The sequence below is a fragment of the Pinus tabuliformis genome, chromosome 8 (assembly GCF_031772625.1).
Source record: "Pinus tabuliformis cultivar Carrire ecotype Pingquan chromosome 8, CPIR1, whole genome shotgun sequence".
NCBI lineage: Eukaryota > Viridiplantae > Streptophyta > Pinopsida > Pinales > Pinaceae > Pinus > Pinus tabuliformis.
The window spans coordinates 516576645-516591832 of record NC_142294.1 but is presented as its reverse complement, the minus strand read 5'-3'; the positions used below and the strand labels follow the sequence as shown (position 1 = coordinate 516591832).

At 34.6% G+C, this 15188-nt stretch overlaps 1 protein-coding gene across 1 annotated transcript; it reads left to right on the top strand.

Moving 5' to 3' along the window:
* The first annotated feature begins 11462 nt into the window (after window positions 1–11462).
* Window positions 11463–14718, top strand: LOC149236396 (aluminum-activated malate transporter 14-like). The gene is made up of 6 exons (XM_089461560.1): window positions 11463–11933; window positions 12260–12400; window positions 12912–13184; window positions 13294–13418; window positions 13602–13745; window positions 13842–14718. Exons 1-6 carry the CDS (start codon window positions 11609–11611, stop codon window positions 14574–14576), a joined length of 1743 nt encoding a protein of 580 aa, XP_089317686.1. The 5' UTR covers window positions 11463–11608; the 3' UTR covers window positions 14577–14718.
* The last annotated feature ends 470 nt before the right edge of the window (window positions 14719–15188 follow it).

The following is a 15188-nucleotide window of genomic DNA, read 5'->3' as shown; positions in this document are numbered from 1 at the left end:
GAAACAACACTTCCATCTTTATAGTTGTGAGGGGTATGCTCCCTGGTTTCCATAATTTTTCTTTCGACTATGTCACAAAGCCCTTTTACTCTTTCCAATTGTTGTGGTGTTGCTCTAAGGAAGGTGTTGCTCTTTGTATCCTCATAATGTGCTATGGTTTCCTCCATGAAAATTGACCACGTAACAAGTTGTTTACGAGAACAAAGCCCTTCATACCATAAAAATTGATCCAGTTCTAAATATGAAGATGCAATACATACCTTTTGTAATAGTGGTACACCATGTAGATCAAAATATTGCTCCATCTGAAGTATCCAATTTACCGGATCCTTGCCATCAAACTTCCTCATCTTGATTTTTCTTGATTTTAGGAGCTCAATCTTGAAACGACTATAACTCTGTACTTTTAGATCTTTAAGTTCTGAAATTGCGACCTGTAGTAGCCCTCTGTGTCCTCTTTCCAATGCCACCAGTCTGATCCAAATTGGATTCTCCAAGAAAGAGTTATGCACAATCTCCCAAGATAACCTGATTATAGACCTTTCCAAAAGAGCAAATTTGCATGAAGTACCACATGTCACTATTTCAACCTTTGGCTCTGAAAAATATATACAAGAAACTACAATCTGTCATATTTCTGTACCTTCTTACGAAGTTTCAATCCAATGCTCAGAGAGAAAGTTATGATGATTTTCCCCAGGTCACCTGTTTGAAATGTAGTTTAGGAGTCTACAAAAAGACCAACTTCCACAGATCATATCTCCGCAAATATAGCGCGAAAAGCTCTGAAATTCAGACCCGAGATTCAGCGTGATTTCTTATCAAATGTGTTTTTTTTTAGCTTCTGAAATGTCGCAGAAAAAAAGTTATAGTGAAAATTCCACGATGACCTGTTTGGAGCAACGAAACCCTAGAATCCAAAGCTCTGATACCAAATGTTATGAAACCAACTCAAGAAAAGATAGAAAAGATAGATCAATGCCTTAGAATTTAGCCTCTTCGAGGGGGCAACCTCATTTACATTACATAAAAGAAAAATTCTTGGAGGATACAAATGAAAAGACCTCCTTTCTATATATAGGAGTCAAAGGGGTCATAACATAATTAGAGCCGACATAACAATAATAATGTAAGGGCACAATAATAACAATAGTGGGCTTCTATGTGGCACAATAGTAACAATATGGGCACTACATGGGTACATCAATATAATAAGTGGGTTGTACTAATAACAATAAGGGGTTACACTAGTAGTATAGGGGCCTAACAGTTTCTTCAAAAGGTTCTTGGTATTCTACTATTTTGCTGCGCACTCTTCCTCCTGAGCTTGTCTTCTATGAATTCTCACATCGTAGTCTCTTCAGAGTTCCACTCTGATCCTTGAATTGGATTCAAAGACCCAATTATGATTCTTCTGAATCATTCTCCTCGTCTGTTTAGTTCTTCAGAAATCTACCTGCAACCTCTATTACAGAACCTACGAGTTCACACAATAATCAATCATTAAATAATCGATTCACACACTTATACAGTTCCGGGATAAACTTCTATATAAATAAGTATAATCAACTGATTAGATATCAAGAGACTCTGTCTCTTGGGCTTGATCTTCGATATCAGTGACCTCGTCCCCCTTTCACTCTGCCCGTAGGCTTACATTTATACCAAAAAGGTTATGTTGAACCAATTCAGTTCAAACCCTTAATCTATTGAACTGACTCCTAAATATCCTCTAATTCCATAAGAACTCTCTCTAGTTCCTCGAATCATGAAACTACCTTAAAAGTTATAATTGACTTCTAACTCTCTTGTCATTATTAACCACTCATGTTCTCCTTAATTCAAGAGCACTTACAACATCCTCACATTATCTAATTAATCCTTATCCTACTCACTCAAAAGCCTAATTATTACATTAACTCACCACTTAGGAATCCAACATCCTTAAAACACATGACCCCTTATGATAAGCATGGTTCCTCCTTCTAAGCTTCTGCAATCTATCACTCTCTCTTCAGAACACTTCAGCTGTCCTCTCTAACCAACCTCTTGTTGGATTCTTCAGGTTCACTGCCACTTCTCCTTCAGAGTGTTTTCCTTACTCTGCCTTCAGGAACACATTTGGTTCTCCTCTCACAACTTCTCTTGTTGTCCTTTGCTGAGATGCTTCATTTGCAACTACAATCTTCAATTTCAAATTGTCAAAACACACTATCTTACCTCCAAGATCTATGTATGGTCTTGTTCTCCCATTCCTTTGCACTTTGATTGGATTGTCCTCTGTTTGGTCTCCATGTCCTCTTTCCTTCAGAACTTGTACTAAGTGATCTTGCTCTCACTTTCTGTTCAAGAAATCCTCTGTTCATGTCTACTCCAAGCCTCTTCTCGAACCACTACAATCTCCCAAGAGCTTCAAAAGTTCCCCTTACAATATTATGTTGTAGTCTCTATCATTCATTAATTAACCTATGCACATTACCTTCTTCTGTGTGAAAACTAATTTTCATAGGAAATCTTTCCCCGCTTTGATTACAATTATGCTTTGATACCACTAATGACAGAGGGTTACCCCCGCTTACACCCACAGTATGCATGTACAATGCATAAGCACATTAGTTCCAAGTATTTTAACTCACCATTGAGTCAAAATCTTCAACCATCAATGGTTAAGGCCCCCTTCAACGATATCATTCATTACAATAGCCAGTCTTCCATTTCCTTCTATCGTAACTCAATCACCCCTTATAAACCTTAGTTTAAGCCTTACCCCCGCTTTACGCCTTCATAGCATTGTTGCTACATATATATATATACACACACACAATACCCTCTTTAAACCATGGTTAATGCAAACTTAGCCATAAAACCCTCTATTAGTGCTTAACTCATTATAACCCCTTTATCCTTTATAATGATGGACTTCTGTATGAAACTTCACATACCCGTGCTTAATCCTTTATAATTCATTTACAAGGGAAAGATACGCAAATCATAACTTTCCGCCTTGGTATGACCTCTGCATAGTTCTCGAGGTTCCCCCTTTATTGTTGATCACAATCAGGTATTAGTTGCTATGTGGGTTTCCATTAACACTGGCTCTATAGCATTCAATATGCGATAATGCAATACTGGATCTCAAATATTATTAATCACACCTCAATACTTTATCGCATCCGCTCCATCACTCATCACATTACCTCTCCGCCAATACAACTCCATCAACATTTGTGATGTGAATTAATCTCCGCCATCCATTTCTTCCTCCGATCCAATGGCAATCAACACATTGCTCAATCGCATTCCATCGCTCTGTCTGCCAGCCCTTCACCTCTGCAATTAAATCGCGACCATTGATCCAGCAATCAATCTGACGATTGCAATTAAATCATTATCGCTATCGCTATATTTAAAAGGGTTGTTCACATCTCATTCCAATGGTTCCAATTAAATCTTGACCGTTGATCTGGCGCTTGATCCAACCGTCAAGATCATTTCCCGTTCCAAAAGATGCTTGACAGTCCTCCGTCGTTGATCTACACTTAGTAGATCCAATCATAGAAAATTTTAGGGGCGAATGTTCGCCCTTTGGCGAAATTAAGGGGTTTTAAATTTTTAGTGGGCGAATATTTTGTATCATAGTACATTTTTACAAATGACCTCAAATAACCCACTTTATTTTAAGGGAGAGGGTAAAAAAATGATTTACAACCTTCCGTTCGCCCATTTTCAAGAATAGGTTTTATTTAAGTGAATCCTATGGGCCAAAGGCCCAAATATCATATTTATAAAAGAGGTATGGTAAATTAATAAAAATATAAATAAATGGAAGGTATGGTAAATAAATAAAACATTTTTTATATTTAGTCCATAAGTGACCTTCTATACATACAAGGGTGTAAACAAATAAAAATATAAGTAAAGTGGAGGTATGGTAAATAAATAAAACGTCTTTTTATACTTACTCAAAAGGTATGTTAAATAAATAAAAATATAAATAAACTAGAGGCATAGTAAATAAATAAAACCTCAAATAAAACATTTTTTTATATTTACTCCATAAGTCACCTTATATTTACAAACACTCAAAAAATGCGTTATATTTAGGTGAAACCTATGGGCAAAATACTATGAGACAAATACCATGGACTAGATTGTTATTAATACCATGCAAAAAAACATTATTAACCCTAATATTAGTATTAATAAAAATAAAAATGGCACATGGTATTGACCCTTGGTATTCACCAAAATGGCACATGGTATTGACACATGGTATTCACCTGGAATGTAGCCTATTTAAATGGGGGAATTAAACCAGCATAGATCCATCTTTACTCTGGATCTACTAACCCCCGAGAGGTATCAAATATCGTGATATGAAAACGAGCATAGAGTGAAAAAATATTTGATCCAATCAAGAGTAACAATGGATGTTATAATTTAATGTATGTTAAACAATTTAGCTTGGTTAAAATAAAAAATAAAATAAAAATAAACTATTAATTTTATTAATTTTTATAAATTACTAATAGTAATTTTTAAGCTCTAGCTTTATGATAACCCATGGTATTGACCCATGGTAATACCATGATATTCATGTGAGCATAGACTATTTAAAGCGGAAATTCTATCATGTTAGATCCATCTTAATTCTGGGTCTACCAAGTGCTCAGAGGGATAAATATATTTCAGCCCCCTAAGAGTGGTAGATGTGGAGTTAAGATGGATATAGGTTGGTTTTTATGATAATGAAGATATTAAATAGACTTAGGAAATTATATTGTAAAAACATCTTAAGGTGAATGGTTAAAGCATAGACATTGGACAAGTATATTTGTATACTTATGTTTTAAACTGAAACAAATCCAGGGCTAAAAGGAATGGATTGATTGCACTAGTCATCCTTCTATAAGTTTCAAACATATGCTGGAGTAAACAGATTGTAATTTGGGTAATTTTTCTAATTGCAAACAGGAACATACTTGTGTATTGGCAGGGTGGTTACGAGGTCCCTAGAAGTGATGAATTTGAATTTTTCTTGGTTTTATATATAGTATTAGGTTTTTTCTCATGCTTTCTGTGAATGGCACGGGTGAATTTTATCCTACACCCACTAGGTTATCGATATGTAATTTCGGTAATTTTGATTTCAAAAGATATTTTAAAGAAATGCAATGATTTCATTTATGTCTTCAATAAACACAAGATTTTATAATCGAGTAAAATATTCGCCATGCCTAGTGAGAGATTCGCCAAAAAATTATATGTACATATCATATTATTGATAAAATCACCTTCCATTTTTCCTATATACCATGGAGATTCGCCCATTTATTATACATGTAAATTTTGGGGGGGTTCTTAAAATTTTCCCTGGATCCAATGGTCCACAATGACTTCGGATAGATAACAGGTATGGAGAATAACTACCCGTAAAGGTAGTTTTCCCTCTCTCCTTCACTGCTATGTGTCTCTCAACTAGTGGGGTCGGGTAAATCCTCCTTTTAACCACTTATGGTTTCTTCTCACCTGAAATACCACTTCTGGTTATAAACTCGCCTTCCTTCTTTAAAGTTCATCGAGGCCATATTTCAATGCTATTCCATGCAACATGACCTGGATCATTGATCTATAAGATCCAATGGTTACTGTGCATTACCTTTGCACTTCTCCGCTCTTCTCCTTTTCTTGATTTCGCCATTTCTTCATTGTTTTCGTGTGGTTTTGGGTTTTTTCAAAAGGTTCTAGGTCCTCTGTTGTTTTGCTACACACTCTTCCTCCTGGGCTTATCTTCTGCAAATTCTCACATCGCAGTCTCTTCAAAGTTTCACTCTGATCCTTCAATTAGATTCAAAGACCCACTTATGATTCCTCTGAATCATTCTCCTCTTCTGTGTAGTTCTTCAGAACTCTGCCTATAGCCTCTGTTACAAAACCTACGAGTTCACACAATAATCAATTATTAAATACTCGATTCACACACTTACACAGTTCTAGGATAAACCTCTATATAAACAAGTATAAAAACTAATTACATATCGAGACACTCTGTCTCTCAGGCCTGATCTTTGATATCAGTGGCTTCCTCCCGTAGGCTTACATTTATACTAGAAAGGTTCTATTGAACTAATTGTAGTTCAAACCCTTAATCTACTGAACTAACTCCTAAATATCCTCTAAGTCCCTAAGAACTCCCTCTAGTTCCTCGAATCATGAAACTGCTTAAGAGTTATAATTGACTTCTAACTCTCTTGTCATTATTAACCACTCATGTTCTCCTTAATTTTAGAGCACTTACAACATCCTCACATTATCTAATTAATCCTTATCCTACTCACTCAAAAGCCTAACTATTACATTAATTCACCACTTAGGAATCCAACTTCCTTAAAACACATGACCCCCTATGTCTACTAAAATACAATTATTTTCTTTTGGGTTGACTTCTTCTACATCAAGAGGGGGGGAGGTGACCGGGGGGGGGGCTTATCAGAGGAGAGAGAGGGATATAGGAGGAATCACAAGGATAAATACGGGAATAGACACAAAGCGAAATGGATGAAGAGTGGGGATCAGATAGAGGGAGCAAGGGGGGATTTCCTTGGAGAAGGGAAGAGAGAGATATATAAGGGGGACACTAAAGGATTGAGGGAGAAAGGGGTACATGTTTACGGATGATTCCCTCTTGCAGATAAGAGCGATCTCCCTAGGCCTAGAACCTAGATTGAGAACAAAACAAATAGGAATGTGAATATTTCCATAGGTTTTACATGGTCAAATCATATATGAGCAACAATAATATGAGTGTTTCGTACCTTTTTAATTGACATATTTCCTCATTAGTTTCATGTAATTGTAGCTCTAGATTTATCTTTAGGCTTCATGGAAAAAGAACCTACATATGTCGCAAACAAACAAGAGATCAAACCATCAATATTCAAATATGATTTGAAAAATACCTTAACATAGATCGAGGAGTTATGTAATAAGAAGCATCAAATGGAGAAAATGTTTATGGGAAAGAAATTCATAACCACATTAACCATGAAAGAATTGGTTACACCATGAGCCTTGATGTTGTAAGTCACATACCATTTTTTTCCTTCATTCTAATGCCTTTCCTTCAAAATCCTTGTAGTCAAAAGGTAGGTATTTGAGTAGTGTTTCAACAAGCTTTCTTGAGGTTTACTAACTAGCCATCTCAATGGGAGATTGTTGTATTTGTAGGATTTTCCAATGGTAAGAGGAGGATAAGGGATTGAGGTTTCGATCCAACAAGGTAGGGATGCGAGGCAGATCCAGATTTCTCAAACGAGATGCCATCCACAAGGCTTCTAGAATAGAGCCCTCTAATAATATTTTTATTTTCACCTTTGTTAAAACAATGTCACACCCTATGAATGAGCAAAGTGCGCCAGTGTCACATCACTGTATTCATACACATTGCGATAACCTAGTAGTGTTGTAGATAATCATGATCCTACCTATGAAACCCTTTAAAATTATTGTTTTTAAAGCTATTTTCACAAGATTCTCATCACCCTGAGTGACATTTTTCTTCCCTCTTCTTTAGGGCTTGATGACAACTATGCTTTGGGTGATGAAGGATAGGGGCGAGGCATCACTTTTCATGCGTGTGACAAAATAATCTGTAACAATAGGGAGAGGGAGAAAATGATGAAGATTGGGAATGGGAGGGAGAGATTGTGAGAATGGGGGAGGAGGAAGGGAAGGTGAGAATGGGGGAGGAGGGAGGGAAGGTGAGAACAGGGAAGGAGGGAGAGATAGAGAGAGAAAAACAAAGATAAAAGGGAAAAGGGGTAGGCTTCCAGAAAATTATTAATAAGGGTCTAAAATTCGAGAATAAAAGTGGTCGTGATTTGAAATGATTATTTTATGTCCATTATAATCAAAATATTGGAATCTTGGACTTTTATACGACAAACTATTATTGTCTAAATAGGAGCGTTCAATGACCATACAATTATTTCATTTTATTCAAAGATATGTTTGTCTATATTTCAACTTTTATAGGATGTCCTAAAAAAACTAAAACTCTAATTTATTTTTTTATAAAACAAATTTGTTTTTAAAATTTTTTATTGTAAGTAATTGTGACTCCTATCAAAGTATATGTAGAAAAAACGTTACAAATAAAAGACATCTTTGATTGACTCCACTATTACAGTTAATTTCTTTTTACCCGTTCTTAAAAATTCTAATCTTAGGCAACAATATTTTCATAAAACTTAGTAATATATTTTCATAAAACATTATCATAATAATCCTCAATTAGGGAAAAAAACTTTATGTCAAATATTTGTTACAAAATAATATCAAACACTTTTTGAAATCAATATAACAAAACACATATAGATTTCATTATTGGATCCTTCGTTTATAATTATCCATAGAATAACAAAATAATATACACATTTAATGCCATTAATTCTTTTCTCTTAACATTTTATGTAAATTATTGATTTATTTTATATATATATATATATATATATACCATCAATTATATTTTATAAATATTAGAGTTTCCAAAATTTTGTAACTACCTTAGTATGTGACAATTTTAAGACGACATGTGATGTCACATAAATCATAACATGAACCTGAAAATAGTGGAGAAAGTACAACACCAAACCACTATCAGTTTGTTTGGATAAGTACACATTGTAGTGGGATGTGTCCCACTACATCTAAATCGGAAGCGTGATTTGTAACCGATAATCTTCTTACATTCCGATTGGTTTGTTTGGATAAGTACACATTGTAGTGGGATGTGTCCCACTACATCTAAATCGGAAGCGTGATTTGTAACCGATAATCTTCTTACATTCCGATTGGTTTGGCATCTTTAGTGAAATACAAGTTTCACGATTCAACTTTTTCTCGCATCTATCTTTGAATGTAAGCGCAACTCTCATGTATCATTCATTCGCAGCTGTTAGTGCGGTGTGTACTGTAATTATATTGCCCCCGTTTATTGAAAATGTGGCCCCATTATTTTAATGGAAATTTACAAATTTAACGGCCGCAGAAAATTAGAAAGCAAACAAAAGGAAGAGCTATGTAAATGATTTGATTTGATTTATATTTTTTATAGAATTTGGAGATAAAATTATTTAAATTTAACGTAATGAAGATTTGTTGATTTTTTTAAATTTTTTTAATTGATTTTTAAATTAATTTTTGGGGAATATATTTATTTTAATGTTTTGTATTGATTTTATTTTAGGGGTTTGAGATTGTTCCAATTCTAATATGTTTATATTCTATGGAAATTAATACATAAGCAAAATTTATAGAGCAAAATGGTCTATTTTACAATAAGATGTGTAATTCTTTTTCTTTTCTCAAGTTAAATTAGATTAGTGCCAAGTGGCTTGCAGCTCACCAATTTTCTAGGAATTTGAGATTATTCCAATTCTAATAAACTCATTCTAATTAGATGGGAAAAGTAATATATAAGCAAATTTTATTTAGCAAAATGGTCCATTTTACAATAAGATGTGTAATTCATTTTTTTCCTCAAGTTAAAATTGACTCATAAACTTTTTATACCTAATTAACAAAATAAATATGTACACTAATAAAATTATATGTGTGCAGCCACTGCCACCAATTTCCTAGGGATTTGAGATTATTCCAATCCTAATATGTTTATATTCTAGGGAAATTAATATATAAGCAAAATTTATCAAGTAAAATGTTGTATTTTACAATAATATGTCTAATTCTTTTGCTTTTCTCAAGTTAAATTAGATTTGTGCCAAGTGGCTAGCAGCTCACCAATTTTCTAAGGATTTGAAATTATTCAATTCTAATAAGTTCATATCCTAATTAGATGGGAAAATTAATATAGGCAAATTTTCTTTAGCAAAATCATCCATTTTACAATAAAATATGTAATTCCTTTTTTCCTTCAAACTAAAATTGAATCATAATCACTTTATAGATAATTAATAAAATAAATATATACATTAATAAAACATTCTTGATGTTACAATAATTATTTTTATTATATTTATGAATCTTTCAATAACCACATTAATATTTTTAATATAATTAAATTTATAAATATATAAATAAATTCACCACTTTAAAAAAAACTACTATATTCCTTTAATTACATCACTTAAACTTAGCATTCCATGAAAATTTCCCTTAATTTCAAACAAAATAGAAAAATAATTGGCCCAAAAGAACAGTGAAAACTTCTACCATCAAACCGTTAGAGAACTGCCACGAAAATGTTTGCCTGTTTTTTCGAGAGAATTCAAGCGTGAAGGAGAATCCGAACGACATGATATGACGTATCTGCAATGAATTCAACCGTTGCTTCGATTGACATTTGGTGTTTTCATTTGAAAATAATATAGAATGTCGGCCGCTCCCTCTCAACTGCGTCGAATGCTCTCCACTTTCTATGAGAATCCTTGGCCATCGGTTTTGATATTATGTGGAACTAAACATGACGCTTACATCAACTAAGAGCACTAAGACTGCATGTTCGTCCGCTGTACGTTTATTTCAATAAAACAAAATAATTGTACTAACAATGAACGCGCGTGTTTCGGATCCCAAATTCATGATTGACTGCGTTCAAATGACAACCGTTAGATTGCCGTATAAGAGTCGAGGATTCAGATATTTTGATTATAACGTACATAAGAATAATTATTTCAATGCATGACCACCTTTTCTTAGGTGTCGTGATCATCCCGTGTCATGTGAATCGTAGCAAATTCACAAGTAAATTTATCAGTTACTCGAGCACTATGGTGCACGGATGTGAAACATTCAACCAAAAACAATTACCGGAGCAATAAGCAAGGAGTTAGATAAAGGGCAATGAGGATCTTGATAAAGAGCACTCAAATCGCTTTCTTTCTGGTAACCTTAACCGGAATCCAGTAGGCAACAACTTCCTGAAGTAAATTGATTAGTTGCCCCATTTGTTACTGTCTGTAGAGATCACATTAACCTTCATAGTTGGGGATTGCAAATATGGATGGTTGAAATTACCAAATTTTAAGGAAAAATTCGTGCCCTAAAACTAATCAGGAATAGTTCGAGTACTCCTTATCAATGTCAGCAGCTGTGGCTCCAGTGCTGTTAAATTTATACCCGGATTAGAGAAATTTAACTCACTGTAGCGCAGTAATTTTGTCAAATGGTGACAAGAAATTTGATAGTAAACTGTGAAAATCATGCTAAATGAAATCCACTTCCGGAATTTAGCCTGGGGATCCATTTCGGCAGGACCCACGTTCTGCAAAGTGCGCTTTCCGTATTACAAATTATCTAAACAACGTACACAGTGCTATCCCACTATGCCGTAGTGGACATAGATAATCTTTTAAGTGGCCAAATTTCTAAAGCCACTAAATGGACTCTATATAAGAAACTCTGCACTCAAAATACTTTCAAAGCAAATCGTCTCTCGAATATTCAGACAAGCTTCATAGAATTGCTGGTGCAGAATCTTTTTCTGATCAATTCGAATCGCTGTGATGCATTGCACTTGACAATAGTTTATATATAAGTTTAGGACCCCAAGTTCTATCGTATCAAGGATTGTCCTTCTGGTTTGTCAATGGCGGATCAAAAGTCCAGCGAGTGTAACATCAACATTGAAAGTAGCAGAGCAGAAAATTCTGAAAGTAATTTTGCTGAGGAGCCCAATATATTTACAAGATCAAACAAAATTCCAATCTGGAAGCTCGTTCTGAAGGATTTTTTTAGAAGAGTATGGAAGATGGGGAAAGACGATTGGCGAAAAGTTATACACGCGATCAAGGTTGGGCTTGCACTGTCAGTGGTATCTCTGTTCTATCTCATGGAGCCTTTATTTAATGGTGTGGGTAATAATGCCATCTGGGCTATCATGACCGTTGTGGTGGTTTTTGAGTTTACTGCAGGTAATTGCTAACACTTTTCGTTGATTATTCGATCAATTAGTTTAATCGATGCAAATCCTTGGATTAATACTATCGAACTTGAACAAACCTTTGTTCCGGTTCAGAATTACTGTTTTGTGTTTTTTCTTTTATACGTTAATGTAATTATAAATGCAGATGCGTCCATGTTTAGATCTTTTGGCTTTATAAAATTGGATTTAAAATGTCCTCATCTCAATAGGTTGAACAATTTTGTTAAAACCAAAGGTAATCGTAAGATATGACCTAATATTTTTGATTGGATATGCGTGCGAGTATAAGATTTCTTGTGAAATATCCTTGTGCAGGTGCCACTCTTATTAAGGGCTTGAATAGAGGAATCGGGACAGTGCTCGCAGGATCTCTTGGTATATTGGTTGGATGGGTAGCCCAAAGGGCCGGGACAGTAGGAGAACCAATTCTTATCGCTGCGTCGTGTTTCATTCTAGGTTTGTTGGTGTGCTGAACCTGTTTTTTGAATATTAAAAATTGTATGATACACCTGTAAAAAGAAGTAGCTTCCAAGAATATTTAGGAATTTACAGGGTGAGATTAAACTAATTAATATTTTAACAGGCATCTATCTAACATTGGTTTTTAAAATATATTTTTCAAATCTACCATAATAATTTTGTTAAAGAAATCACAAATTAACTTGGAAAATAATAGAAATTTTGGTATCTCTGAAAATAATAGAAATTTTGATAAGATAATAATAAAATTTAGGAAATTTTTTTTTTAAATTTAGATTAACAAAATTTTAAATGTCTAAAATAAATTTTAGAGGGTGCAGAATCTATTTCCACCACTTAAAAACTATTCAAACTGATTTTTTAAATTCTTTAACCAGATTCCGTAAAAAAAAAAATCCTCGTGATATCGGTAGGCATGGCCAAATTAAATTAAAAAAGCTTGGACATTTTACTTTAGATATCGTTCTTACCATAATTGTTTTTACAGGGGCATCTGCAACATACCTTCGGTTTTTCCCCAAAATAAAGCGCAAATACGATTACGGCGTTGTGATTTTTATCCTGACCTTCAATATGATAACAGTCTCCGGATACCGGGTTGACAACATATTTCGCATGGCTTACGAACGGCTTTCTACAATAGCGATTGGTTCCGCTATTTGCCTCGTTATAAGTTTATTCGTTTTTCCAATCTGGGCGGGCGAGGATCTTCATAAGTCCATTATCAAAAAAATTGAAGGTTTAGCAGTTTCCATAGAAGGTGAGATGGATTTTTTGGGTCAAAATTCTCTCGTAAGATGTTTTAGCAGCTTCTGATAATAAATTACTAGCTTATCTGAAATATTTCATTTTCCGATGAATGGATACAGTATGCATGGGAGAGTATTTCGACGGTTCGGATGTCCTAAAGGATGGGTCAGGTGAAATCTCAGAAGCCCAAATCTGCCAAGGATACAGAGATGTTTTGGATTCCAAAGCGACTGAAGATTCCCTGGTAAATCTCAATTTGTTGGTCTTTCAATCTACATATTCGATGAATAGTAGATCACTTTGATAGGGCTGCAACATCACACGGGAGATATATTAGGAAAACAAAAAAATAAGGAACTTAAGAACAGTGGTGAAATATATATGGAAAAGGAAAATCGATCAATCTAATGGTCTGCTTATTTTTCAGGCAACTTTTGCAAGCTGGGAGCCGAGGCATGGTAAATTCAGATTCAATCATCCATGGAAACAGTATGTTAAAGTAGGAGCCATGATACGTCATTTGGGATATTGTGTTGTTGCTTTGCATGGATGTCTACGCTCAGAGATTCAGGTGAGATCTTGAATTACAAGTATTGTTTATTCATTATTATCAACGTATTCCGTTCTAACTTCTTAAATCATTGTCTTTTCCCGAATTATGTTGCAGGCACCTTATCTTAACAGAGCGGCATTCAAGGAGCCTTGCCGCAAGGTTGCTGCAGAGGCAGCCCAAGTATTGAGACTGTTAGCAGAGAGCATGAAGTGCATGAAGCAATGCCCTTCATCAGAATCACTTATGGAGAGTGTGCACGATGCGGCTGAGAAACTCAATAAGGCATTCATGCTTCAGCCCAAAATCTTCCACGTTATTCGGCCATTACACAGTCCCGATCAAGACCATTATACTGGGGAACTCATGAACGCCAATTCGAATGCCAGTGAAAATATATCAAGCCTATATCGTCAAATTATTCATATACTCAATAATACTGAACATCGCCACACTTCCGGTTATACTGGGGAACTCATTAACGCCAATCCGAATGCCAGTGAAAATATATCAAGCCTATGTCGTCAAATTATTGATATATTCAATAATAGTGAACATCGCCATACTTCCGAAGACGATCAACACAAAAATATCTCTGGATTGTTCTCGCCGACATCAAACAATTGTTTGGATTCCCCTACAATGGTATCCGACATGGCGGGTGAAACCAATTATATTTCGTTACCCAGTGGTGGTCTTGAGATGTCGAAATGCACATATCTTGTAGAATATGCAGAGACGCTTCCATTGGCCGCTTTTGCTTCCCTTCTAATGGAGTTAGTTGCGAGACTGGAACATGTTGTAGAAGCTGTACAAGAACTCGGAAAGCTTTCAGCCTTTCAACCTAAGTAGTTTCTTGAAATGGAAATTGAAAGGTGTTTTTGCTGTAGTACCCTGAAATAAAGGCAAATATAGCAAGTTGCTCTTTTTTTGGGTGAGGTAAAGTGAATTTTGAGATGACTAGGGTAGATTAATCAGTAGGGATTTATGGGTATTTAAGTTGTGGGTTATAAGAGATTTTAGTATTTCTGGTTTGGAACCAGTGAACTTTTTATCAATAGCATAACACTTTGTCAATGTCTATTTTATGCCTAAAGGGTTTACTGTGGTTAATGTTATATAAATGCTAATCACAATCAAAATATTTATATGCTATTTTAAATTTGAGAATTTGTAAAATTGAAATATTGTTGAGGAAAATATTGATTTCATTAGTTGGATTGTATATACTACTAAGAATATTCTCTCAATTATTAAATTTAAACCATTTCATAATTTGTAATCTTTTAAAGAATGAATATTCAAGAAACACTATTCTGAAATAGATCACTTGTCTCCCTTAAGTAACACAGCCACATCATCCTCTTAACTAACACAACCACATCAACTAAATGGCTGATAAACACCTATAGTAATCAAAATACTTGATTATTATTGGCAAGTATGAAAATTTGTGAGAATGGA

Excerpts from the sequence above, each read along its gene's own strand:
- LOC149236396 (XM_089461560.1), top strand. The coding sequence starts at position 11,609 with ATGGCGGATCAAAAGTCCAGCGAGTGTAACATCAACATTGAAAGTAGC. Across the intron at positions 13,419-13,601 it reads AAGCGACTGAAGATTCCCTG|GCAACTTTTGCAAGCTGGGA; the intron begins GTAAATCTCAAT and ends CTTATTTTTCAG. Across the intron at positions 13,746-13,841 it reads GTCTACGCTCAGAGATTCAG|GCACCTTATCTTAACAGAGC; the intron begins GTGAGATCTTGA and ends ATTATGTTGCAG.